Source organism: Parambassis ranga, chromosome 10, assembly GCF_900634625.1.
Source record: "Parambassis ranga chromosome 10, fParRan2.1, whole genome shotgun sequence".
NCBI lineage: Eukaryota > Metazoa > Chordata > Actinopteri > Ambassidae > Parambassis > Parambassis ranga.
In genome coordinates, this window is record NC_041031.1 from 5,436,822 (window position 1) to 5,464,762 (window position 27,941).

A 27,941-nucleotide genomic window follows, 5' to 3' on the forward strand; every position below is an offset into this window, starting at 1 on the left:
GCATATGGTGTGCAAAGCCACCCGTAACATCTCCAGTTTAATCTCACAGTCAGTGCTGCCACAGGCTGCACATCCCGGCTTGTTCTGCCGTTCCGGGAAGACACCGCTCTGTGAGAGGCTACCCAGCCAGGGGTGCGGCTTACAGGGATTCTGAGCTCCATGACATGGGGAGCCCCCACTCTTACAAACACAGCCCTTTCTACCTACTACCACAGTTGGGGCCCCTCATGCTCCCAGCAGCCTTTCCATTTACTTTTGGTCTTACCACGCATGCTCCATGCACTGCAGGGGTGTGAATCCCACAGCCCTGGTGAGTATATATTTCTGCCTACATTACAGCACTCGTAAATTAAAATGTACAGCGGTCGAGGTCACAGACCATCCACGTGAAAACACGTAAACGAGTGGAGTGTATAAGGCACGGGTCGTAATGACGTCAGAGAGGATGCGTTGCCTCGCCGCGCACTGCGCTGACGCGTCTTTTTTTTTTCTCGCGCCTTGCGCTCCCACAAGTGGACCTCATCCTTTTGCACCCCCCACCCCACAACCCAGTCCTCCACCCCCCACCCCACCCCCAACCCCCGAGAGGAAAAAAAAAAACAAGAAAGTAACAAAGAAAAAACTTAGCCCACAGAAAACGTGGGTATCTTAATAAGGAATTTTTTTTTACAGCTGATTCACAAAATCATAATTAGTACATCTAAGTTAGCACTTTTTTTTCATTTAAGTTTATATGGACATGGTGCAACAGGGTTGATATTCAATAAAGTAGCTCAGAGATAGAGTTATCCCATTTGTTTGAGGCGCACAAAATAGGCTAATTAGTTTAGAGTCTCGACCTTTTCCATATGGCATGATAGAAATGCTTTCATTATAGCAGACTACGTTTTAGGTCAAATTAAAGACTATTGCCTATTTTGCCAACTGCTGTTCAAAACATGAGCCTACACGCATGCTGACAGGTGTTTACAGGCCTGCAGTGCTGCGTTCTGCGATTCATACACTTTTAGAGCGCTTTCATATTTATTATTCTGCGTACCTTTATAATAAACTATACATCTGGTATATTAGATTTTGGTTTCATAGAGTCCATAATATATTCTCTTTGTGCTGATGTCAAATATTCGTTCTACATGAAGACTGTCATTTTATATAATAGACCTCTGGCTGTAATTTTTTGATTAAATCTTAGTATATTACCAGTTTGAAAACATTTAAACATTTTCTCGAAATAGCTTTGATGTGCAAAATCTGTCGTTGATAGAGATATAAACACTCTGTTCATTGTCATTTAAATCAAGTAGGAAACAGTTCATATCTTACAGTTCAATCCTTGATAGCAGCGGCTTACTGTCACATGGGTGGTAAGTGGGGTGACATCCAGTAAGATGAGCGAGGAGACAGCAGAGGTGCTGCCATGTCTGTGGAGGTTGTGTGTGTGTGGGGTGATTCCCTTGGAAATTCTCTTTCTATTTTACAATTAAAAGTCTCGTTTTCTCTCAGAGTTCAGTTTTGTCTGGTTGTTTCATTTCAGCTCTCGTAAAATCCACGTCAGTCATCGTCTCCGTCATCTCCGCCGTGCGGGCCCTCAGGTAGCAGTTCGGAGGCCCGTTTCTCTCTACTCCTCTCCTGGATCTTCCTCATCTCTTCCGCGTATTTACAGAAGGTGTTGCCGAATTTGGACCACACTTTGCAGGGAACCGTAATGGAGTTCCGGTACGTGGGCTTCACCTCACTAACCCGCATGAAGACTCCGTACTTATTGGAGCCCACGTCAAAGAAGAAGCGTTTGTTGTCGACCGTGAGCGAGGTGCCCTCCGGAAGCTCAGCCGGCTCCTCGTCCACGCCGTAGTCGTCGATGAGTTTGGCTAAAGCGTCGCGGAACTCGATGAGACCCTGCGCCGGCAGAGCGATAGTCTGGCCTTGTGCGCTTCCCAGTCCGGGCCCCCGATTAACGGTCTGTCGGATCCTCAGGAACCGCCCCCTCTGGTTCTCTTTTAGATCCATGTAATATTTCCGATTCTCCCGCACCAGGAATTCGCTCTTGAGCGCCCGCCGTGGCTCGTCCTGCACAATGTCCGGGTTGGTCGGGCCCAGCTGGGCGTAATGTTCGATAAAGTCCCCGAGATAATCGCGGAACTCCACGGCGACCGACATGGAGAGAGTGAGGCGGCTCTTGTTTCCCCCAGCCCCGACCTCGGCTATCTTTAGGAAGCGGCCTTTAACATTCTGCTTCACGTCAAGGTAGAAGCGCTTGTTCTGGATGTCGACGCGCTTGGAGGCAAGCTCCTCGGTGTCGTGCTGCAGCCGGGACATGGCGCCCATCGCACCCGGAGGCAGCGAGCCGAGGCCTGCGGTGGGCCCTCCGTGGTCACTGCCACTGTCTCTGTCCGCCATGATGCTGCCTCCCTGCTTTACCTTCCACCGTCTCCCTCTGCCTGCTGCAACCTCGACTGCCCGTCAAACCACCGCCGCTCTATCGCGAGACGAGAGAAGAGGAGGATGAAAAAATGAAAGTAACTGTAGTCAATGTGATACTGTAGTACTCCGTGCGGGCTGCGTTCAAGATACTCACTCGGTTTCGCAACGTTTCTGTAAATGTTTATTTCAGCATTGATGTAGCCGTATAACAACTGGAAGTTAACCCCTCCCGTGCGAGCTTAAAACCCTGCACCAGTATAGATAGATAGATAGATAGATAGATAGATAGATAGATAGATAGATAGATAGATAGATAGATAGATAGATAGATGGTCAGTAACAGGTTTCACACCAAATATACGAATACCACAGCTGTCTGCACACTGTTTAAACACAATTAAAGGCAAAGCAGGGACCATGTCAAATGGTTGTTATGGGTTTGGGTGTTTCAGCACCGTGGACAGTGTTTTAAGGCTTTCAGCACCACGGACAGCGAGCCCCCACAGAGCAGTCTGTAGGGAGACAGTGAGAGGGGGGCCAAAGAAATTTCTGAATGAGCAGCAGATGATGGCTGTGTGGGAGTCTGAGGATGGGGGCTGATACACTGTGAAGCATCATGAATCATTACCCTGTGATTGGACTTGCTTGTGTGTCACTGCTTCTCAATGGGAATCTGTTAATAGCTCTAAAAAGGTTTATCAGTGCTAAGTAACAAGAAGCTAACAGTGTAAAAAACGCACCAGTAGAGCCCGTTCACACTAATCTGAATTCAATTAATTAAAATATATAAAAGTTTGTATGCATGTATTCTTTGTGTAAGTCTCAGTTAATATATTTTGACAGCATTTTAATCTGATTTTAACATAGCCTATGCATTATTTAAATAGTTACAAAAGGTTTTTTTTTGCTTAAATATTTTAAGAATACAAATTTGAGCACGTGACCTTGGACATTTTAGCCCTGGATGAAGCAGCCCTTAATAGAGCTGAAAATCTGCATTACCTGTGTGGAATAAAGGCACAATAGATCCAATCTGAAACAGAGACAACACCTAAACTTTTACTAGCTGAAGTATTAGAACGTTTCCTAAAATCAGCAAAGCTGCAAGCTGTTTTATCGCTATACAGTACTGTATACTCTGCAAATATGACATATGACAACAGTAGGCCTACAATTAAATTCCATAGAAAAAAATATATAACAGTATATATTTTTCCGAATGGTCAGCAGACCATGAATATACAGGATTTTATTTTCTTTGTGTCTGAAAATACAAGCAATATGCAAAGTCTGGGTCAGTTCGTATATAAACAGGAGCACTGTGTCATTAGTTTATTTACTGAGTGGTAATGTATATCATAAGAGGGCGGCTGAAGTGACATCACCAACACCCTGCTGAAATTCAAGATTCAAGAAGTTTATTGTCAAATGCACAGCACTTTACAGTTACACTGAGCAATGAAATTCTTACCTTGCGAGTTCCCTTTACATGACTTTATACACAACTAAACTAAGATAAAAGACAATAGACTTATTTTAGCCATAGTACGAATAAATAAAAATAAGAATAAGCAAAAAATAAAAACAAAATAAGCAAAATATGAGGGTAAAGTGTTATCAGTGTTTAAGGTGCTTTGTTTATGCATTATTGTCAGAGGTAGGACATTTAGAGTGTGTAAATATGTTTTGATTGTACATGCAAAAAGAAATATGTGCAATTTTTGCATTGTAGCAATGATGTTACATGAATTTTCAGTCAGTGGTTCAGCAGCCTGATGGCCTGCGGATAGAGATACCACTGCATCACCAAAAGTACCCCCTTTGGTAACTCACTCAGGTTCAGTGGACCCATGGAGCTGATCAGTGACCTCCCCTGGGATGGTTGCAGGAATCCATTTTTACTCCCTGCCTTTCTTCAAATTATCAGTTTTCTTTCACGGCTAATTAGGAAATTCCTAAATTGTGAGAGAGGTTTCTGAATAGAGGCACTAATGAATGCAGTGCTGGTTGAATAAATGAAGACGAGATCAGTGAAAGGGTGTGCAGTGGGCGGAGAAGGGTAAGAGGTGGGGGTGGGTCACAGGACAGATCACAGACTGCAGGGCTGGATTTCCCTTCAGAAATGCTGTGATGATGCCTCAGTTGAAGAAGCTCCAACATTAAATTTAGCAAATGTAGATTTTGTACATTTGATAGCATCCAGCACCACAGACAGCACACAGGACTCACACTTCACTGTAACAGAGCTCTTCTGATGAATGAATGAAATGAAAAAGGATGCAAGCAGTGGGACGACAGGCATTCATTGCAGCAATCTGATTGTGGCCTTCACTCCACGTGAAGAGGGCTTGCATGTGATTGGCCTGTTGGGGCAAAGCACTAAACCTGTCAAGGCTTTCAGCACCACGGACAGAGACAGGTCCCTGATGTGACCCTGCTGATGGTGATACGGGAAGGTGAGGCCATGATGGAGGTGCTTACCCTGATGAAATGGCCTTTCATACGTTTGCTTTATCTTCCCAGTCACCTATAGTAAAAAGAACTGTCCACGTGTCCCCTATATGACATTATATTTTATGCCTTTCTCAGGATGGACAATAAGAGGCTTTCTGACCTCTAACGAAGGGCGCACAGCTCCTGACAGGGAGGGAATCTTATGAATGGCTTGCTGATGGTAAAGCGGAGATGGAGGCAGGGACTAGGGATACTTGTGTTCAACATATAAGCTCAGCGAATTACACAAAGCCCTCGTTTGATTGGTGGAGACGTGTTCAGTAAAAAAAGTAATTTAATTCGCTGTAGCTGAGCCGGAGTGGCAAAATATATGGGGAGAATGTCCTCCCCTTCATGATACCCGCAGTTTGTGTTGTTACCACGTGTTGCCATAGAGTCGTTACACTGTACAGTATTAGTGGACTGCAGTGACTCGCATAATAGCGTGTAAGGTGTCAGGGTTTTGGGTGTGCTCTCTTGTAGCGTACAGGAGCGGATATATAAACCCGAGAGCTTTTAAAGCTGAATTCTCTAAACTCCCTGCTCGCTTCGCCATGCTGAGGAATCCATTGAGGTGAATTTCGCAGCGTTAGTCATCGCAACAACTATCCGCAGTGTGTGTAGTAGTCGCCTGTATAGCCTCTCTTGCACCTCTTGCACTGAAGATCCACAGCGGGCGCCGCGCAGGGCTTGGCTACAGACGCACTCTGGGTCTGTGCACTGCGTGCGTGATTTTTCTGTCTCCCACTTGAGGTTTAACACAGTCGACCGGCATGGTCACATGCCGGCAGGGTCCGTAGCGGTGTGCCGGTGGGTGCCCGGGTCATTAGGGTGTTTGCGCAGGACGTGGCGAGCCGACGCCAGTGACCGGGCAGGTGATGTTTGCTCACGTAAGCCGCTCGCGTTTGATGAGGGGCGCAGGGGACGCGGCTGGAGGGTGCGCGCTACTGTTGCAACGCCTCACCGGATAACCGCTGCTATCTCATCCTGTTCCTCTTCGGCTTTTCCTCTCTTTTTTATTTTGCTTACCGACTTGCGGATTTGCAAGAGTGGGACTCTTAACGATCGAAATAAGTGGTTAAAGGACCAGATATTGTGTGTGCGTGTACGTGGAGTGCGTATCATTTCTTGTGATTTCCTTATACGCGCACACCGCTTTTTTTCTTCCAAAGAGGCAATGCGCCCACCCATGCGATGCTAACCTATTAGCTGTAGAGAGAGAGAGAGAGAGAGAGAAAGAGAGAGAGAGAGAGAGAGAGAGAGAGAGGTTTCAGCCCTGGATTTGAGAGGAGGCTAATTTACGAGACTTGTTTTGCCTTTCAGGAAAGGGGGAGATAAGAGGGGGAGGGTGGTTGGTGAAGGAGAATGCAGCAATCACATTTTTAAGCATGCAGAAGCGGGCCGTTTCCGGTTCCTAGGCTGGTGTGTCCCCCCATCCGACGCCAGCAGCCGTATGGGGAAAGCAGCGGCAGACACAGATGGCATGGACACTTCCACTAGGTCTGCCGCTCTGCCCTGCCTGCTCTGCCGGAGCCCGTTCGCCGCCGTCTCTCTCTTCCAGCTCGCTCCGCCGCCCAGCAGCACTGCAGCACAGCACAGGCTGACGGCATGAGGCTTGATCCAGTGCATTTCTCCATGCTGGTCATCGGGGTCTCCTTCGCCTGTTACGCCCCGAGTCTCAACTCCCTCCAGGACCAGGCGTACAGATCAGCTGTGGTCATCGAGGGCGAGGTGCGCTCCTCCCCGGAGAACGTCTCCTCCCGGGAGCCCTACAGTGTGAATGTCAAAGTGCTGGATGTGTGGCCCGTCAACAGCGGCGGCCTCGAGAGGGAGCAGCTCGTGACCGTCGGGGACTTCGGTTCCGAGGCCCCGTGCACCACGGTGGAGAAGGACCACAGATATATCTTTTTCATGGACCCGACTAACGAGTCCTTGGTATTCAAGGCATCGTACGCCCCTGTGGACGCCAGCGAGCCGGAGCTGAAGAAGGATGTGGAGAGAGTGTTGTGCGAGGACTGCGGTAAGTTTAAGGTTTTTCCGTTATACCTGCCATACACTCACAGCGCACTATAAGGGCCACTGGAGCTGCCATGGTGATGTAAGGAGACATTCACCACTCTCTGGCTCTGCGCGTGCACGTATGTAGTCTATACACTGTCAGCGTGCATTCAGATATGCATGCGCGCGAGCCGATTGACACTTCCATCCCCCATAACCCGGTCACCTATAATGAAATGAAAAGCGTGTCGGGAAATGTGTGCATGTGCCATCTCTGTGTGGAGATAAACCGGGGGGTTAAGCCCCAAACAGCTTCCTGTTCATCAGGGGAACAGGAAACTACACAGTCAAAAAGATCTGCATCATCACATCATCATGTGGAGTGTAAAGGTGGAACACACAGCAGCCCCTGTATAAGTGCCTGAGAGAGAGTTAGGCCAAACATGTGATGGGAATCAGGGACAGACACCTTGTATTTAACTAACCTCCTTTCTAAAGTTTGTATTGTTGCCTTCGGCTTGTGTTAGATGTCAAACATGGTGTGGCAAAAACCTTGACAGTGCCAGTGTGGACTGCAGTGACAGAATGTGGGTGGTAACAGTTAAAATCTGTAATCTTGTTTTAAGTTTCCATCAAATTGTTGTGTAGACGATTAGACGATTCACAGGAAGAAGCTAAAACTGCATATGCAGCTGGGCAATCAGTCCTAGACCAAAGTTTAAAGAGGCAAAGGTCTTTCAGATCCAGCCCTTCACACAAATGATAAACACAATGACCTCTAGGCGGCGTAATATATATTGTCTATTTTAATTCTGGTTGTTGCAAGTCTCCTACTAGTATTTGGCAAATTATCCTTGCATTGAAATGCCACACTGCCTTTGAGGAAATGTAACTACAGGCTGCCTGTCCTGTGGTAAACCTGTACAGTGCAGTACACAGACAGGAAGCACCAGAATAAGATGTTAACAGAGAAAGTGTCACACACATTTTTATCACATTGTGTTTAAGAGTTAGGTAAAGATATTGATAGAATAATGTTAATATCCAGCCAGCTGACAGTGCCTTAGAATAGGTCTAACAATTTGATATTTATATATGTTGATGTTATATTTAAACCTATATGGCATGCTATAATGATCAGGTCATTATATTTATGACAGTGCTGTTGCAATCAGAAACACATTTTCCCAGCAGGCATTAACTGAAGAAGACATACCCTCTTATGAGCTGATTTGCACCACATGCACACATACACACATGCAGCCATGTTTTCGTCACTTCAGAGGACATTATAATCACTTACATTCATGTCTCGGCAACCTACGCTAACCACTGCTTATGGGGACTCGCTAATTGTCCCTCACATGTAACTCCCCACAATATGACCGTGTAAATAGATTTATGTTCTCACAACATGAGTAACACAAGCACACACACACACACACACACACACACACACACACACATAAAGAGACAGAGACACAGAGAGAGCCACATCCTAATTACACACTTCAGAGTGTGTGGTGACACTATAGATACACTATGGCAACCAGTGGCTCCTGAATGTCCACAGTGTTATGGTGTGAACACAAATATTTGCTACAAATTGTATCACTTCTGCTGCATTTGTAGGCCTGGCTGAATATAATTATTTGAACCTATGGTTAATTGCAGATGTGCAAAACACATGTTTAGCAGTAATGATGAAGTTTAAAGCATTGACCACATCTGTCACACAAAAGCCTTCAGTAAAGCATTACAAAATAATCCCCCCCTACAAAATGTCTATAACTAACTGCTTATTGGCCCAGACTCCTCCTCAGCTGTAGCTCTCTCTCTCTGGCTATACTGACACTTTTCATTGGGTAGATGCAGTAATGTCAAAGTATCCACAGAATGAGCTACGACTGAGCAGGACTCCAAGCCAGCAATCTTCCAGAGATGTGCAGAAAGACGCTGCAAAAGAGTTTAATTTAAAAAAGAGACAGAAGCCATTGGCTCAGAGATGGGTTGGTAAGGGGTGTGTCAGCAGCAGACACACACCCTGAGTTTAACCAATCCAACAAGGAGCCCAAACACCAGCCAGCCAATCACAGCCAAACTGTTGGAACGCCCACATCTGATCAAATTTCTATCATTGCGTTCATATTGTAGCCTTTACCAATAGAACATCTGTCAGTTTTATTGTTTACATTGTGCGCACATTCATACAGATTACAGTTGACAAACTGTTTACACAATGTTGTAGCAAAATGGTGAGATGGAACATTTCTATTATAAAGACAAACACTACAGGTATCAAACTTTATTCTGCAGTGACAGCATACTTTCTGACATATATAGGCTGTAAAACCTTTCACTGCCTTCACTGCTGCACAACCACAGTGCCAAACTTAGTAAATGTTAATGTTGTCTGAGGGCTTAAGAATCAATATCGCTTTACTTGTGTCTGTCAGTTTTACCTCATTGCAATAATGAAAAAGACTAAGAGAGCAGCTGCACTTTCATATTACACTATGTAGCTTGCTGATGTTTCTAGATATGCAGGATATAGTGATCTGTCTTTGATAGTTGCTAGTTACATAAATGTGTAGATGCCCATTTATGACTGTGATACAAAGCAACGATAAAATGCTAAGCTAATATCACTTTTAGACAATCGGTTGTTAGGTTATTGTCTCTGGGTTTAAGTCAGACTTCAGCGAATGTTGATATTGTAAAGTTAGAAGCACAGACCTCTCGCTGTGAGAGAAATTATGAGACAGTAAATCTTTGTACACTATAAAAGATAGCAGAGCCATCTTCCACAGCCAATGTTGATTAAATGGCTACAGCACCCAGGCTTTCGCTCTTACTGTTTATGTTATTGAGTCTGCCATAGCTACTCCAATAAGCTCTCTTCTTTTTCCTGTCTCCAACTCAACCCACTCCTCTGACACAGCCATGGAGAGGCTCTTTTACACAGTAGAAATACGAAGGTTTCATTAAGCCCTCATTCAAGGCTACAGAGTAACTGATAGGAAATCTTTGTTCACTAAAACCACATGTACAGTCAGCTCAACTGGCCTTCACTATTCTCTCCCTGTTTAACTCACTGTAGGTCTGCTCATACTTACTTGTTATAAAGTAGAAAAAACTATCATGTCTTACTTCCCAGACAGTCTACAGTGTAATGTAGGTCTTCTCTGATCATCGCTACCTTTTGAGATGCATTGACAGTTTGCTCCTAAAATAGCTTCATCTGATGCCCAAACATACTCCTGTCATCGATGCTGTATTTAATACTGCATACCTCAGGCTCTCTCTCTCTCCTCTTGCTGTACCTGCCTGTAGCTGACTGTGTGGTTCAGCTTACGCCTGCCCTTCTGTCAGTCAGCCACACAGAAGAGGAGCAAAGCAGAGAGAGGAGAGAGAGAGAGAGAGTGAGAGAGAGATCTTTAGCTTTGAAACTACAAAGAAATGCTGCAGTATCGAGTGCTGTAACGCTTTCAATATTAGCAAAGCTCTGTTTTTTAACTCATCAAAAATGAGAATTCAAAAGGAAACTTTTATGTCTAAAAATGGATTTATTCTGTAAATAACTCCTTATGTACACTCACATAGTTTTAGAAGTGATGTACTGGAGCAGTGATTGTAAAACCTCTCCTTAACCTGTCTATGCATACTGTAAAGATACAACCTGTGCTCACCTGCTGTGGTGTTCTGGGCAGATAAACTATTAACGAACCAGACATCAGTGTGAGGTCCGATAAAACCACAGATTATTATGTTTCATGTTTATGTCTGAGTTTGTGAAAATTATCAAGCAGTGTGGGTTTGCGTCTATTCTCTTATTGTTGTCTTTACGCTAAGCTAGGTTAACCATGATTTGGTCCTAACACAACAAACATAAGATTGGTATCGATCTTTGAAGACGTTCTCACACAGTTTTTACCTACTCTTTGGTTGGTGTAATCTGACAATGTGGCTGACGATCACACGTAAAGGCTGCCAAAGGCCACAGAAGGAGGTGGAGGATGCACGTGGCCTTTCCTTTCTTTTATTTAGGTGCTTCATGGGTCGCTGCGAATGTCACATCACTTCCATTTTTACTTTTATTTACATTGTGGTTTGGATTAAAAGAGACCGCTTCACAAAAAACACATTTTATAGGGCACAATTTTTCTATCTCTGTCTGCCTCAAACAACATGTATGACACTGTCTATATCAAACTCTTTTTACATTCTTCTGTAGAGGCTGTGCTGACCGACCAAAATGCTGAAGTATTCCTTTAAATTTGTACAAAACTGTCTCTGTAGCAACCAGGATTATAATCTGTTGGTCAAGTGAAACGTACATGTGAAATTGTGAGCATTAAGTTTAGCCTATACAAAGTGTTGACAGCATGTATGCATATGACACTATTTAATCTGACTTGTCCCTTTATGGCCGTGTTTGTGTGTTTAATGCTAGCACCTCAGAAATAGAAGTATAATTTTTCTAGGTTAACATGCACCTCCTCCTCTCAGATCAGGTTCACATCAGTGAACCCAGCAGCTGGAGGGCAGAACCACTGTGGCATTGATCTCCAAATCCCAGAATTAGGAGATTTTAGCTCTAGGGCATCATGTCAAAAACAATCCCTGAAACAGGAAACACATCCAAGGCCACAGCCTTGAACAAGTCTTTAAAACAATCCCACTGAATTCAAACTTTAATTATCGCTTTCCTTGATTCTTTTAGATTCAGGGAATAAGAAGGATGTGTGGAGATGTTAGCAGAGTTTTTTGTTCAGTTACTGTGTGTGAATCTCAGATTTCTGGCTCAACACAATTCTGTAAGAATTCCCTAATTAAGACTGTATATACGTATTGTATGCTGATACCAGTGCACATCCAGGGAGATTTATTGGCTGAATCAGTGACTTGACGAGATTGTATGTGTAGTTTGTGCGTGTGTGTGTGTGTGTGTGTGTGTGTGGTCCCTCACTTGTCTGTCTCATCCTTTCCCTCTCTTTGTTGCGTTATCTGTGTCTATTTCAGACACCCTGTGTTGTCGCTTTCTCTTCTATTTCTCTCTCCTTCTGTCTCTTGCTGTCCTTGTCTCAACAGAGCATTATACCTTTGCACACACACACAACAGCCACACATACATACACACACAGCAATGCCAGTTAGCTGTTGCTGTTGCTGCTGTGCTGCAGATGCCCCGGTGTGCTGTCATTAGCAGAGAGATCTGGGGCTGCTATAAATTATGCACGCTGAATAACAGAAGGCTGAGGATTTCTCCCCTCTGCTGCCTGCCTGTGTGTGTGTGTTGAGGGAGGATGTATAGGCCACGTCTTTGCTCATGTATTGTCAATGGTACTGATCATGAAGATGTGTGTGTTAGCCTCTCTGTGGCTCAGCTCACTCATGACTGCCTTGCACATGTCCCTCAGTTATTTAGCGTGTGTGTTTGTGTGTCTCTGCTTGTGAATAATGTATCAGCACTCATCTTTTTCAGCAGTCAGCTTTAGTAGAAAACTCCGACACATGCCTCTTAAAGGGACAAGCCCAGTGCCACATGGCACTAGTTTGTGAATGAGAGAGGTCTTCGTGTATCCCCACTCTCACACACACACACTGAGAAGCACACATTCAGATGCACTGAACACACACCACCCACACACTCATGCAGCTGCTGCTGCACACACCCTCCTCACTGCAACAGCAAAATGCTGTTTCTGACAGGATGAGTTTGGCCGAGGCCCTCTCTTTTTTCTCCATTTAGATTATTTTTCCTCATGGATCAGACATCACATTCACATTAATTCACATTCAGAATTAAATAATTAGAGATTTTGCATCTGTTACAATAAATCTGAAACGTCTGCCTGTTTTTTTAGAAAGTCATTTTAATCTTTGGCATCTTTATGAATGTGAGTAGCCCTGCTCTTCCAGGCTGGCAGAGGTTGGCATGCAGTCAGTGCAGCCTGATGTTTGTGAAGTTGTAAAATTACATTTTTAGTTCTTACTCAGGTTAACACTATGAGCATAAACTGCTCTCTATCACATTCCAAGTGCTTTTGAGCAAGGCGTTCAACTAACGAAATCTGTGCTAGAACCCTGTGTCTTAATGTTCACATTTGTGGAGAAGAAAGAGTGTGCGTTCCTGGAAAAGGAAAGGGTTGAAGCATCTCTTTGGTGCTATATCAGGCTATCTTCAGCTCAGAAAGGTGGGCTATCTTTATCTCTCTTTGTTGTGGTGATCTTTGATGGTGACAACTAGAGTATCTTCATCTGTCTTCCAGTTGTCCTCCTCTGCCTTTCTAGATGTTATCGTGTAACTATTATGGGTTGGTGGAAGACAGTACTGTGTGTATGATGTGTTCGCTCAGCTCATCTTTTTATGAGCTGCATGTGGACTTCTTTGACTGTACAGAAGTTTTTACTTTTGAAGGAATATTTTACTTTTGTAGGAATATTTCACACATTGATGGAGTCTGGTGGTAATATGTTTCTTCACTTTATGATATTAAGATTACAAATGTCTTTATTGTTGTTGTTTATGTCACTCTTCACTGATAAAAAAAAGGAGTTTGAAGTATTTTACACACTGAAACACACTCCCCTCTGTCTCTAAACTTCCGTGGCATCTGAATCCACATCTGTATTGAGGTATATCTACAGTACATACATTGAAACAAAGTTATTTTTCATTTGAATAATGTAACTAGTACTTTTTTGTATGTTTGTTAGTAGACTGAATGCGTCTCTGCGCCCTGACATGAATTAACATATGAACCTGTGAAGGGAACAACATGTGAAAATAGCTCAAGCTGTATGTTAGAATTCATTCTGCTTCTTCTCAGTGGTTTGGCACTTTTATTAACCTCATTCACTAAGCTCTGCTGTCTGTCTTCATTAGCGTCTTCTCTATATATTGGCCATGTTTCACCTGGAAACCAGCGCAAACCACATGCTTCAGTTAGATCATCAGTATTTATATCATACTATTATAATTATGTGGTAAAATGAGAGAGGTGCTGTTTGACTAAAATAGGAAGACTGAGATGGAGAGTACATCATCTGTTCTCTTGTTCCCCACATTCTTCAGACTTTCATAAATTATTACTAGTAAGTGATAGTTTTAATTAATTAATCTAAATCCCTGACCAAGGCTTAAAGCAAGTCAAATGTCATAACACTCCCTTCCTCTTTCAGCACATTTACATTCTGTGCCTGATAATTTATCCCTAAAAGCACACAGGTGTCATACATGGTTGTCTCTTCAGTGGACACATGTATATTATGTCCAGTGACAGTTGGACTGGCAGTAAATGTCTTGTTGTGCTCCTCTCTTCGGTCTTCAAAGACTGACCTGATGAAAGAGCATCAGTTTACTGAGGTTACATTACAGCGTGTCAGGGATTCAGCTTCAAATGTTAAATCTGGTTCCTCTCACTGCTATTTGGGGCTGCCAACATGCAAAGTTGCCAAGTGAAGATTTAATCCTCAATAAACCTTTGTCAGTTCAGTGCAATGTGTTAATTTTAGTGAAAATTGAAATACCACAGGGACTGTAACGCAAAGTAGTGCCAGTCACACAAAGACTGATGAGTCAATTGTTGTTTGAACCCTTTTTTATCAATCTCAACATATCAGTGAAGTTAGTACATATATATATATATATATATAGCCTATATATACGGTGACATATATATGTATATATATAGTGTCTTGGTCTAGAACATTTTGATGTTATAATATATGAATGAAGCACAAAACAGTGCATCTGTGCTTGAGAAAGAGAAGTAATTATTTTTTTCTTACCTCTCTTAACATGGGTCACATTGGGAGCCTCTAACCACCTCAGTATCAGTCACTGCCAGACAAAGAAAAATTATAACATCATTATTAATAACATCTTATGTCATTTTTAAACATTTTTCACTTATTTTTCACTTACAGATAAATGTAACTGTGGTAACTGTAGTTATAAATGAACCTAGCACTATATAGAAACACAAGAAAATGGGCCCAAGGACAGAACCTTGGGGTGTACCATGAGGATACAATCTCACCATCTGTGTTTTGACTTTCAAAGCTTGCAGCAGGGCATTGTTTCCCAACAGCGTCTGGCCTCTCCAAGGGGCAGTGGGACATCTTTCCTCTATAGAATCTTTGGCTCCTTATGGAGGACGGATGTGATCAATGCTTCAATCCCCTTATCAGGAGGATTGTGTCTGTTAGTCTGCTTTACAAGCCTGCAGGTAATGATGTGTGTGACGGGTGGGTGGGGGGTGGGGGGTGATGGGAGAGATGAGAGGTGAGAAATGGTGGGGTGAGAGGTGCAGGATAAGAGATGGAGGAGGGAGAGGCAAGATAGCAGGATGGATGAAAACAAGAAAGGAGGAGGGAAGAAGGATGGATGAAGGAGGGGAGAGGTGAGAGAAAGAATAAAAAGTGCAAAAGAAAAGGAAAAAGATAAATGGAGGACAGGTGGGGAGCAGAATGACTTGCACACGACTCCCAGCCCAGAGAAGGAAAAAGAGGAGGAGAAAGGAGAGACAGAGAGAATAGCTTTTCCCCACCGTTCTGCCCGCAAGCCCTTCATTAACTATTCATTACCAACTGTGCACATCCTATCTATCTATCTATCTATCTATCTATCTATCTATCTATCTATCTATCTATCTATCTATCTATCTATCTATCTATCTATCTATCTATCTATGTTTGTGGCCTTCCTTGGTTTCTTCCTTTCTCTCAGTCAAACCTTCTCCCTGAATCTTCCTCTCCTTCTTCCTGGCTTTCTCACACCCACTCTCTACCTCTTCTCTCTCTCTCTACCTCTTACAAAAGGCTTGACTGTACATCTAGAGCGGAAGACAGTCTCTCTTTCTTTCTGTGTGTGTGTGCATAGTTTTATGTGTGTCTCTGTGAAAAAGAAAAATTGTGGAATCTGAAGGGTGTATTTATAATAAGCAAAACTCACTTTGTCAAGTATTCTCCATTTGCACTCACACATGGGGGGTTGGCCTGGGCTCTGTATTGCTGCTGTGCAGAGGTTGGCTGGGCGATACTGCATGGAGGCCTGTTGTGGCTGCTATCATTCAACAACCAATGCTCATCTCGCCCTGTCTCTCTGTCTCCCCTTTTCTCTTTCTTTCACTCTCTCTCTCTCTCTCTCACACACTGTGCCACTCTTTCTCAATCTTATTTTCCCTTTTCTTCCTGCTTTACATCCTCCCTTTCTCTCTCCCTCACTCTCTCTCCTGCTCCCTCCCTGGTTTCCATGGTGACAGCTGTGCGCTGCAGAAATCACACTGATCGGAGAATGAGATAGAAGGAGCTTCTCTCTTTTGTACATGAGCACACACAAAGGCATGTTAGCGCACACACACATGAGCACACATGCACACCAGCACATACATCACTGTCCTCTCCACATGTCTTTTTATGAATGTACTGCGTGTCTTGCTTTCACCATCTCACTACTCTATCAGCTGACCCACACACACACAGAAGTTCAGCCCATGTGTGCAGTCATGTTGCTGCCATGGCTTCCCAGGGTGCCATACCTGCCTGCAAACACACCTAATTGGTTTGGCTTCCATATCACTCTCTGTTATTGAATCATGCTTAGCACGAAATTAGATCAATTTTGTTGATGCTTGCTTTGCTGGACAGAGAGAGAGAGAGAGAGAGGGAGGAGTGGAGGGAGGGAGCATCAGCTGACCTTGAAAGAAGGACCTCTTGATGGACGGCTGATGGGACTGTTGGTCACGTGTGATTGGATAGTGGCGCAGGCTGGTCACAGGCTATTGGGCAGACGCCGCTGTCCATTTGTGGCTCCCGTAGCACCCCACCCACCCTCCACCCCCACCCCTCTGTGCTCTCACTGAGGAATTCTCCCATCACTCAGTGATACAGAAGGCTTGGATCAGCACATTAAAGTGCAAATACACACACACACACACAGACACACACACACACAGACAATTACACTGATTCATCAGTGCAGACAATATGATGCACACATTCACATCTGTGGATCACACGTTCTCTCTCACACACATCCATACACCTCCACGGTGCTGTGGAAAATCTCTGTGTCCATGTGTAAATTGCAGCTGCAGAATTAGACTTGTTATGGCTTGCCTGGTGCCGTTGCTGTGTGGGATGTGTGAATCTACTCTAATTGTGTTCGTGCACATGAATTTCTCTCTCTCTGTCTCTCTCTCTCTCTGTCTCTCTCTATCTCTTTGAAAAATGTTGTAGCTTTTTTATTGTTTGCATCATAAGAATAATTCTTTATCAAGCTGCGTAAACCTAACATCACAAAATTCAGTCAGTTTAGAGTTTGTTTCAGTTTTATCTACAACATTTTCTCGATAGTTGTGTGCTAGCATTGCGCCAAAAATAAGCTAAATCTAAGAGGAGGGTTTGACAAGGCCCACTGAATGTAGTAGCTGACTTGAGTTTTCTCCATACTCAGAAACCATTCACTTTATCTAGTTGAATGATCAGTCACTGTCCCCCAAATTTGTGTTATCAGTCCATTATATGAGGAGAAAGGGGGACTGTATTCATCTATTCTGATGAAAACAGAGGGTAAACACAAGCCTCAAACCCTAAAACTTCACTCATCCACCCAAAAACCCAGTTAATGTTAGGCTACTTACAACATTTACAACAAATTTTATACCATAGTGTTCCTTTCCCCTTCTTTTGTTGTTGGTAATAAGGAATTGCTTCCATGCCACAAATAACTTAATAATGATGTTTTTCTGAAGTCTTTCCAGTCGATCTGTTGTTAATATAACCGGTATAAGAATGTAAAGAAATGTTCTTTTGGATGGAATACACATTGGAAGGGCAGATATAATGGGTTCCCTTGCTTAATTATTTAACAGCTGTTAGTCTCTCTTCTCAGTGTAAAACCAGCAGGTCACTTCAGGGTCATGCTACATGTTTCCTCTTTGTAGTTTTAGGCCTGGGCTAATAGCTCTCATGTTCTAGCTGTGTGAAGCACAGATATAAGAATGGGTCACAATCTCCACAAACATGTTTCCAGGAACATCCTTTGGCAGAGCTCTGACCACACGCAGTAGAAACAGGGCTGAGAAAGTGAAGCTGTGTAGCACTCCTGCAAATGTGATTGAACTGACCACTTGTTTGGAAGAAGAATTGATTCATAGATTGACAGAAGGACTGACAATTATTTAACACTGGATGTATGGAAAAACTGGCTGTCCTCTCCTTCTCCTCCTGTGTGTCGTAACCTCCCACTCGTGTGTGTGTATTGCCAAGCTTTAGAAAAATAATCTAATCTGCGGAGACTTGAATTTCATTTTAACACCTCACTCTCCCACACACTGTAAATGAACTCCTTGGTTTCAGAAGTCACAGCAATCATTTCTGTCATTTTTTTTTCTGTGCTCTATTGTTGTGATGAAGTGCTACATGTTAAACTGCAGTGCAACACGTTGACCCCCTCAGACTTTGATACATATTAACCTATAATGTGGATTTCTGAAAAGACAATCAGCAGGGCTTCTCACATTAGATTCTGCTGCACCATTCGTCCCCCTGCTATGTTTTCTTTGTTTTGTTTGGTGGCATTTCTGGTTAATTTACTCTTGATTTTTTCTAATGTACGTATTTACTGACAGTGAAGCAGTTTGTAACTTGCAGTGCAGTACAAACAAAGATTATGATTCTCAGAGGTATTTTGTCATTGTGAAACTAAATGTCAAATCTGTACAGCTGGAATTGGCCTTATGTTGCCCCTCCCACAACAAAATCTCATCTCTTTTCCACATATGGTACATTGTTATTAGATTACAGTTCCCATGATTTCCTCATTGTCTCCTGCAAAATATCCAAGGCAAAATACAGGAAGGAAATATCAAGCAGGCTGCTCCGTGTCCTATAGAAAACAATTTGTCATGACTGGAATAAACTGGTAAGCTTTGACTTTATGCATTTTAGCAAAGTAATAAAGGGTCTTAGTAATTATTCTTTATTGATATGGGAGTTGCACACACATTGTTTCCTCTAGCCCTGAAGAAGATTCTAGAAAAGCCATGCAGGATTTAGTCATACGAACTTGTTTGTGAGAAAAGGAAAAGGAGTCTGTCTCCCCTTTTTTTAGTGCTTTTACCACATTTTAAAAAACAAAACAAAACAAAAGACAGCTGCCTGCCACATTTGTATCTGACGTGGATCAGGGCAGGGAGACTTAACTAATTCGTTGAATTTAGGGGCAATAAAATACTCCAGAGAGCTTTGATTACGTCAAATAGCACCTTTGGACATGAGTTAATATGACAGCAAATTAACATGAAGCATGGAGGTGACAGAAACAGAACTCCTCTGCATCAGGCCTGTTAGCCAAGAGCCTACTGAGTTGAGTCGAGATTCAGCAGTAGCTCTAGTCCTAACTGAGGCATCTCAGCAGCACCCCCCCCCCCTTCACCTCACCACACACACACACACACCATAAAAATAAATAAATAAAGAACATGCAGTTCTTCAGCATAACTCATTACATGCCAGAAGCCATGGAGAGACAGAGAGAAAGAGACAGCATCTGGTGATACTGGGATGATTTACTTTGGTGTGACGTGGAATTATACATCAACAGTGTGTGTTGAGCCTGTGACAAGACTAAATCTCACAAAATGTGAAAACTGGATTTAAGGATATGCTGCTTGTTCTGTTGCGAGTCTAAAAATCACACTTAAATCCTACTTACATAACTGCAAGCTGGTACTTCATGGAGGATCTACTTTTAGCTCCATTGAGAGTTTTTTTCTCCTTCATTGACTTTCATGTTTGACTTACCTGCACTGTGTTGCCACAAATGCAATGATTCCATGTAGTGAAATTATAGTTGAAAGTGCAACAAACAACAATTCTCATTAAAATTGTCCTGACCTATATTATATATACTGTATTTACTCTTGAATGGAATAAGGCCAGTGTGTGTCAGGGGTAATGCATGGACAGATCACCCAGTTCCAAGGAAGTAATTACTAGAAATATATCAAATATATCCACACCGGCTTCTTTGAAGGAAGATGTTTACTTTGTCTAAGTCAGTTGAAGTAGATGTTGTTTACGTAGAGATGTCCCTTTTTGTGAGTGCATGGACAGTTGCATAAAAGAGCTTCTTGACAGTGGGGCGGTAATTGTCTTACCTTCTGAAGCCACAGATTCTTGCAGGATTTATGAGATCAGGGTCAGATCGGTGTTGTGTAAAGAAATAATGGCAACTGTGTTTAAGATTTGATGACGACAGCAAGAATAACATCGATTAGCTGGAGTTATACTTATAGCCCAGAATGCTTCATTCAATTACCTCTGAAGTATTTCCTTTGAGAGTACAGTTTGAAGAGCTGGCCACAACTGTGATGTATTTGAATGGCTGATAATAATTTAAATGTAGGCATCAGAAGTCCTGAACCAGAAGCAGTGCTGGATTCACATGAAACATTTCAAAAATATTCAATTAAAGCACAAAGACATTGTGTTTTAGAAAATGCTGACACTTTCCCAGCAATCTGAAATTCATTGTCGTCACCTTCCTCTTCTTCTTCTGAGTTTTTGCAGCACGGTACATTTGTACATTTAATCATGCAGCATGTTTACATCCAGTTTCTTGCCTATGTCATTTCTATTATAATAACATGTCATGTTTATCCTTGTAATGTATGATATTTATTGCATGTATGTCTCTCTCTCCTTCATCCTCTCTGTCCTGTCTCCCTCTTCCTCTCCTCCTTCACCCGGCGACCGTCAGCAGGAAGGTTTTTCCTTATGAGCCGGGTCCTGCTCAAGGTTTCTTCCTGTCAAAAGGGAGTTTTTCCTTTTTCCTTCCCATTCTCTGCTTGCTTGAGGGTTCGGGCTCTGGGTTTCTGTAAAGCACCTAGAGACAATGTTGATTGTAAAAGTTGCTATAAATTGCTACATTGAATTGAATTGTACTCTAAATGCATAAAGATCCTGTGGACCCACTGCATTGATGTATATATGAGGAATAACAAAGATGAAGCAGATGATGTGGGCCTTTTCTTACATTTGATCAAGCATGTTCTTTCACTACACTGTGTGTGTGTCTGTGTGTAAATGGTACTGGATGGTGCAGAGTTGTCTTTTTGCCTTGGTGCCTGTGTGCTTGTGCTGCCTGCACTGGTGTCATTGATACAGTCTGTTGTAGTTTTTAAAGAGAGAAGAAGGGAGTAAAAGTCTCCTGGGAATGATAGACACACACACACACACACACAGCTCCATAGCGAAAATTTACTGCAAACAGGTTCAGACAAGCAAGTTTCTTGTTTCAGTTTGTCTTTGCTATTCAGGACTTAGACATTAGTGGGTTTCCTGTGTGTGTATGCAAGTCTGCCTGTGTGTGTTCATGTGTATGTTTGTTTGAAGTGAGGAAAATTTGGGCACACCTTCAAAGGTTGTTTGAGGTTACAAAATGTTAGGTTTCAGGTTACAGTTAGGCTGAGTTTACCATTACTGTGTGTGTGTGTGTGTGTGTGTGTGTGTGTGTGTGTGTGTGTGTGTGTGTGTGTGTGTGTGTGTGTGTGTTCTTTAGCCATTGCTCAAGTGAACTCTGACCTCAGGTTGTGACCTCAGCATCTAAACCCCCACTAATAGATTTTCAGAAGCTTCACACACACACACACACGCATATACACACTCGGACACATTACACAAAGGCACACATACATGATTAGATGGATAGATTATTGGATCTGTAATTCATTTAACTAAGTTTTGATTTCCTCTGTCCCCTTCCTTACGCATGTGCGCTCTCTGTCTGTCTTTCTATGTCCAGCCTCTGCTCCTAAGCTGCGGCAGATGCGAGGCCAGTCTCTGATGGAAGGAGACAAGCTGTACTTGAAGTGCGAGGCGTCAGGGAACCCCAGCCCTTCCTTCCGCTGGTACAAAGATGGACATGAGCTTCAGAAAGGCAGAGACCTCAAAATAAAAACCAACAAGTGAGTCTGAGGTTTCTAAATACATGCTTTCTTTAAAGCTAAAGTTTTGTTGTGCGATTTACATTCACACCACTATTGAAAATGCACATGGCTCTTTCACTCCACCATAAAGCATTGTGTATTTCAAGTGCGAAAATATACTTGATCAACCCAAGCTACATAGTGCACAAATATGTTTTCTGGGAGTGTGTGGTATCATATTTAGCATGTATGTTTAGGTGTTTAATGATATCATTCCAATGTTGTTGCTCCATGTGGGTCATACAGACTGTTGCATGACTCTTAATGTACTTTTTGGATCCATTTTGAAAACATTAGACCCTCCCACATGACATAGTGTGCTGGAAAAGAAGCATATAAATATAGAAAATGTGGCATAAATCAGAAACATTGTGAGTTAACTACACATTATTGTTGGTCCCACCTCCCATTAAAAATGTTTAGCTATTGGTTACATTGATATTTTTGCACACATAGTGTTGGTACAGGTCACCTCATGTGATCAAACTTTGCAATCAACCACTAAATCAGGTACAACAGGTGTCAATTTGTGCTACCACAGATCTGTGCTACCTTGCAGTACTGCCCTTGTGCACACATGGGTTTAAGGTTAGGGTTAGGGGTTAGGGGTTATGGGCAGACTCAGTTATTGATTCACACTACTGGTAGCATTTTTTGACAAGCTAGCATTTAAAGGTAGGGTAGGAGATTTCATTCTGATGCACTTTTTGTTAAATTAGTGTAACTTCTCTTTACAATCCGATAGCAACCGATTAGTTCGGCAGTTTCGTCGTCTGTGGAAGCTATAAAATGCTAAAAACATCAGCCAATCCTCCGGGTGGACCCTGCGCGGAGTATTGCCTGGTTGTCACTCTCTTCCTGCTCTGCGCGCACCAGAGAGGTACGTGCATGATGGCCGAAGTCACAGACCGCAGCTCGTCTTCAGGTAATGCGCGTCCATGTGATTGGGAGGCGTGGCTTCGGGGTGAGCTCCGAGAGAAAGTCCGAGAGTGTGTTTACTTTCGAAATCTGGCTGACTCTCACTGAGTTTTCAAAATCTCCTACCCTACCTTTAACAGAGCACCGGTGCACCGCTGCTAAGTGCCAATGGCCGATTGAGTCAGACTGCCTGTTCACCTAGTCTTCGAAGATGAAAAGCCAAACACAGAGGGAGCTGCACCCTGTTGATATGACAAGTCAACATTGTGTTACAAAAACCATCCACATTACACTTGTTTACACAGTGCTCATTATATGCTAGAATTATGGCTAAGAGGAGCGTTCTGGTTTCAGCACCACTGCCCAACAAACCGCTGGCTGCTTAAGACACAAAGCATGAAAGTGGTTAATCTTTCCCTGGTTGCTGACTTTAAAAAATCATCAATCACCTCAATTGTATCAGGTTTAGCTTGGTAGTCATTGTCAAAGCTGTCACTGCTGGTTGACAGTGTTATGTTGTTATTTTTGTAGATGGATAATCCATCTTTTGAATTAGGCTACCTACAGTCTGTGTTTCATTTCCTCTTTAAACTAATCACTGCCCATTACCTTTGCCAATCACTTGCAACATTTTAACAATATCTCATTTATTGCTGGTCTGGGTTGGTCTGGGAAATAAAGATTACATTTCTCTTCCAGTCAAAGATGAGTCTGCAGCTTTTCTAGAGCAACAATAGCTGTCACTGTCTGTTTATCTGCTTTGTATCACTCTCTCTGTCCTTCCCTTTCACTCAAGAAAAAACTCAAAGGTGCAGATCAGTCGTGTCCGTGTGGAAGACTCCGGCAACTACACTTGTGTGGCTGAGAACTCACTAGGACAGGAAAACGCCACAAGTATAATCAGCGTGCAGATCTGTGAGCTATCTATCTATCTATCTATCTGTTTAAGTAGTTACATAATATTAAGGCAAGAAGACAAGATGCATTTTTCTATCCGTTTCCTTCCTCATAGTGACCACCACGACCCCACCTCCAGGTGTGAGTCATGCAAGACGCTGCAACGACACGGAGAAGGCCTACTGCGTCAACGGAGGAGACTGTTACTTAATACATGGTATTAACCAGCCGTCCTGCAAGTAAGTTTGTTCCTCAGTCCCTCCAACACACTCACATCCCCCTCAGTCATCAGTGTGTAGTTGCTCCCCCTGTCTCTCCACCCACCCTCTGTCCCTCTCTCTTTCTGTCTCTGTCTGTCTCTAAATTTAGCGTTGCCGGTCACTGCCACTGTGTCTTTTGCTGTGATACCTTCTACACATGCACACTTACAGTCCACCACCATTTCTAAGTGCTTGTTGTTGTTGTTGTTGTTACTGTTACCAGTACTCACAAAATCACAGAGCAGATGGCTTGAACAAATCTTCACCTGCACATTATGTTCCCATGCATTCAAACTGTGTCGTTTCCTGCTCCAGTGAAATCACCTCATTTAGGAGTGAGTGAGGTCTGCCTGTGAAAAGAGAAGATGAACATCTCCTACGCAGGATAAAAGTCTTTTTATTGAGTTACTTATGTAGTCCTACATGTGTCTGCATCCTCTGATTGATGGAACACGACAACAAACAGGTATCATTGTGTAAATGAAAAAGTGCTTGTAAGCACAGCGTTGCTTATAGGAGCTTATACTGGCATGAGCTGAAGAGGACGTCCCGCTGATATAGCATATTAGCTACTGTCTCTGTTGTCGGTCACTCTGTTGGCATGTAACCATGAAACACTTTGAAAGTTAAGGGCAATCTAACACAAAGAGGACAGAGGAGACAGGACAGATTTGCTTCACAAATATACAGTGATTTGGACTCTTCTGAGTTTTAGTGGAGCTGCTCCTTTACATTATATATGTCCCTATGCTGATATGTCCTCACACACACACACACACAGCACACTACTGTGTCAATGACTCCAGAAATTGACTTATGTACAATGACTCCAGAAATTGACTTATGTACAGTTATATTGAAGCCTGGACACTGGCAGGCACACCAGCAAGAAAGCAGCTGTAAGAAGCAACTGTTCACCATAAAACAAGCATGGCAAAAATCCTCTACCAGCATGCTAAGTGCTACTTGCTACCTTACAAAAGTCATTATTGGCCTGTTACGTCAATGATAGCTAGTGGCTGACAGAGGATTCATCCAATCACCTGCCTAGTATATAAGGGCCAGTTCTTTCCGAACCTGTGATGACCCCTGATACTCTGTATTATATAATTTATCCTAAATGATTTTTGATATTTTGGACTTTTTTGCAAGATATGGCAAAAAAGAGCATAACAAATCATGCAGCATAGCCATGGCCTCACTTAGCATTTTTTCTTGACACACAGACTTGATTGTTTTCCTACTGAAACAGGCCGTCTCAGCCCACACTGTATGCTACCTTTACCCTGTCACAGAACCACATCAGTTCTCTAAAGATCGGCTTTAAAGCTCAACGCATTGTCCATTTGTTTAGTAGTTGCCTTCCTCTGCTAAACGAAAGTGCATCTATATTCTTTATTTCTTCCATCTGCATAAGCTCACTTTGCTGCTGCAGGTTGCTCTCTCTGCTTTTGAAGCAAACACTTGATGTTGTGCTGCAATGCATTCATGTGTGGTGACTTCCAGGCCTAAGAGTTGGCCGTGGCACATTAATATTTTACTGGATAAAACAGCCAACCACACATCATGTCCCTTTTTCATTCTGATTATTTTTGTAACTCTTTCTTTCTTTTTTCTGTTTTTTTTTATAGCCAAAGTTTTGAAAAGTTACACAAACACTGAGAAGCCCAAATTGGTAATAGTAGAACACCAACAGCAAAAATGTTCATGAACTGCTGTGTTATATCAACTTATTACAGAGAAAGGCAGACACGTATTTATGTGAAGATGTCACAAGGTAGTTTAAAAAAGTCATCACATGTTAGTATAGATGAAATGGTTACATATAGGTCTGTAAGCACAATGCACTGTTCTCATTTACATTAAATGCTTTAAAAAACATCTTTGATTTCCACTTGGTGAAATGCATATTTTTCTGAACTGCATTTTGTAATCTTGCAATTTTGACCTGCCATATACACACGGGTCAATTTGTAGATGTGTAAGCAACGCTTTCCCAGACAGTGTAGATAACAGATGGCGTGTATAGTCATGCATGATCAAAAGCTTTGTTGTTATGCTTCCTGTACAATGGGATGTAACAGCCAGCAACTCATCCTTAGATCCTAAGGTATCTGTTTCACATCTGTACCCTTTCTATCCTCATTTCCATCTCTCTCCCTCTCTCTCCATCTCTCCCTCCCTCTCTCTCTCTCTCTCTCTGACTTTTTCTCTACCTCTCATCTGATATACCTTCTGGTCATTGCTGAAGGATAAATCAGATGTTTTTTCATGGTGCTGACAAGCAGAAAACTTTGTTTGAGAGTGTTCCTATAGATATTGGGAGGTGTGTGTGTGTGTAGCAGTTTAGCTGTGCAAAATGAGCAGAATTGTATAACCTTGTGTGCGTCATTGCACTACATACGACCTGCTGCATATTTAAAGGAGGATACAGCTAGCTAGCAGAAGACTAGCCAGCAGTTTTCTGAGAGTTACTGTAGCTTCCCAGCGGTGTCATCCTTTGTCTGTTAAGGCCAGCGTATAACAGGATGTAAATAAGACTGCTGTCTGTAGACTGTCTGCGCTGCTTGTTCACTTAGGAGATATGAAGACACCCCCCCCCCCACCTCACCTCCCCCCAACCCCACTCACACACACTCCCTCTCACACACTCATGAATCTGCAGCTGTAAGTAAGTCCGCTGCAGCAAAAACTGTTAATATCTCAGATATTTGAGGTGCAAGCTCTCTCTTGTGTCGACCATGGAAACCTATAATCTCCTCTTCCCTGAAGGGGAAAGTTATGCTGTATATTGCAAAATGGAGTCTGTAGGTTAAAGTGGAGGACAGCACATACAGAAAGGCATCCTGGCTAAAACAGAGTGTGCAGGTTAAGGTAGAGATGAGCACATACAAACATTCCCCCTGGCGAGCTGTGGGCAGGTTGGTGGGTCTTGCTTATTCAATGCTCCTTTCAGCCTACGGTGTATTGTCTGTGCAGAGCTGCAGTTTCAGCTTTGATAAATCAGGACTTTGTTGTGTAAACTCGAAGGCATGTGCTGTATCTCCGGCTATAGGTTGAAAATGCCGGATGTGAATCAATAAAGTTCATTTAATCAAATCTAATCTACAAATGCCATGAGTTCAGCCTAGTATTGATGCTTGGATATAATGTCCATGGCTTTTCTCCTAGAATTGATGAACCTTTGTATAATGAATATAACAGAAAGGCTTTTATTCAGCTAGTTTATTTTATTTTTTTTAACCTCTCAACTTGGGAAAGAGGTCAGGTTAGATAAATAAAGGGTGAAGAGAAGCAGAGAGAAAAAGAAATGATACATGGTATCAGCTTTGTCGGCATAGGGCTGCTTCTGCACCGAGTGTCTCCCACCTCTCTCTCTGCTCTATTTATATCTCTCTGGGAAATTGCTGAGTGGGCTCTACCGAGGGTTTTTTTTGCTGTAATTGATTCAAAATGCAAGTTGTCTCTTTAGTGGTAAGAAAAAGGAGAAGGAGATACCTAGTCAGTTATATGGACAGTATATGTATGAGGGTAAGAAAAAGGTCAGGATAAATATGTTGACCGGATACTTAATCACTGAAATGAATACAATGTTATTTTAACTGGGGGAAAAATGGAGAGAGAGAGAGAGAGAGAGAGAGAGAGAGAGAGAGAGAGCTCCTGTTATCCTGTAATGACTGTAATGGGGACACACCCATAGAATTATAAACTGTGGTCAGTTGTTGTGATTCATCTACAGTGCACTGCAGTTGGATCAGATTCTCAGTAACATGCCTATTTTTCATTTGACTGCAGTAAAAGATGATCTACTAGCAATTACAGCAATAAAAAGATTAAATCAATTATGCCTGGCTGGGTAAAAGCCACGACACCCATTATAATACACAATCCAAGACATTTCAGATTTGAAGCACTTGCTTGAGAAGATTTTTATTTTCTTAAGGATGCTATTTGA

General features: G+C 42.7%; 2 protein-coding genes across 2 annotated transcripts in view; one reads left to right on the plus strand and one right to left on the minus strand.

The window, feature by feature from the left end:
• Positions 1-621: 621 nt before the first annotated feature.
• purab (purine-rich element binding protein Ab) lies at positions 622-2,503 on the minus strand. Its single transcript, XM_028416062.1, has one exon. It carries the CDS (start codon positions 2,395-2,397, stop codon positions 1,552-1,554), a length of 846 nt encoding a protein of 281 aa, XP_028271863.1. The 5' UTR covers positions 2,398-2,503; the 3' UTR covers positions 622-1,551.
• A 4,019-nt stretch (positions 2,504-6,522) lies between these two features.
• nrg2b (neuregulin 2b) overlaps positions 6,523-27,941 on the plus strand; it is a 31,828-nt gene continuing 10,409 nt past the window's right edge. The window contains exons 1-4 of the mRNA XM_028416471.1: positions 6,523-6,934; positions 21,728-21,890; positions 23,626-23,744; positions 23,842-23,965. Of these exons, the coding sequence (XP_028272272.1) occupies positions 6,523-6,934; positions 21,728-21,890; positions 23,626-23,744; positions 23,842-23,965 (818 nt within the window). The remainder of the gene's footprint in view (positions 6,935-21,727; positions 21,891-23,625; positions 23,745-23,841; positions 23,966-27,941) is intronic.

What these genes read in the sequence shown, in the direction of transcription:
- purab (XM_028416062.1), bottom strand. Translation starts at nt 2,397, where the DNA reads ATGGCGGACAGAGACAGTGGCAGTGACCACGGAGGGCCCACCGCAGGC.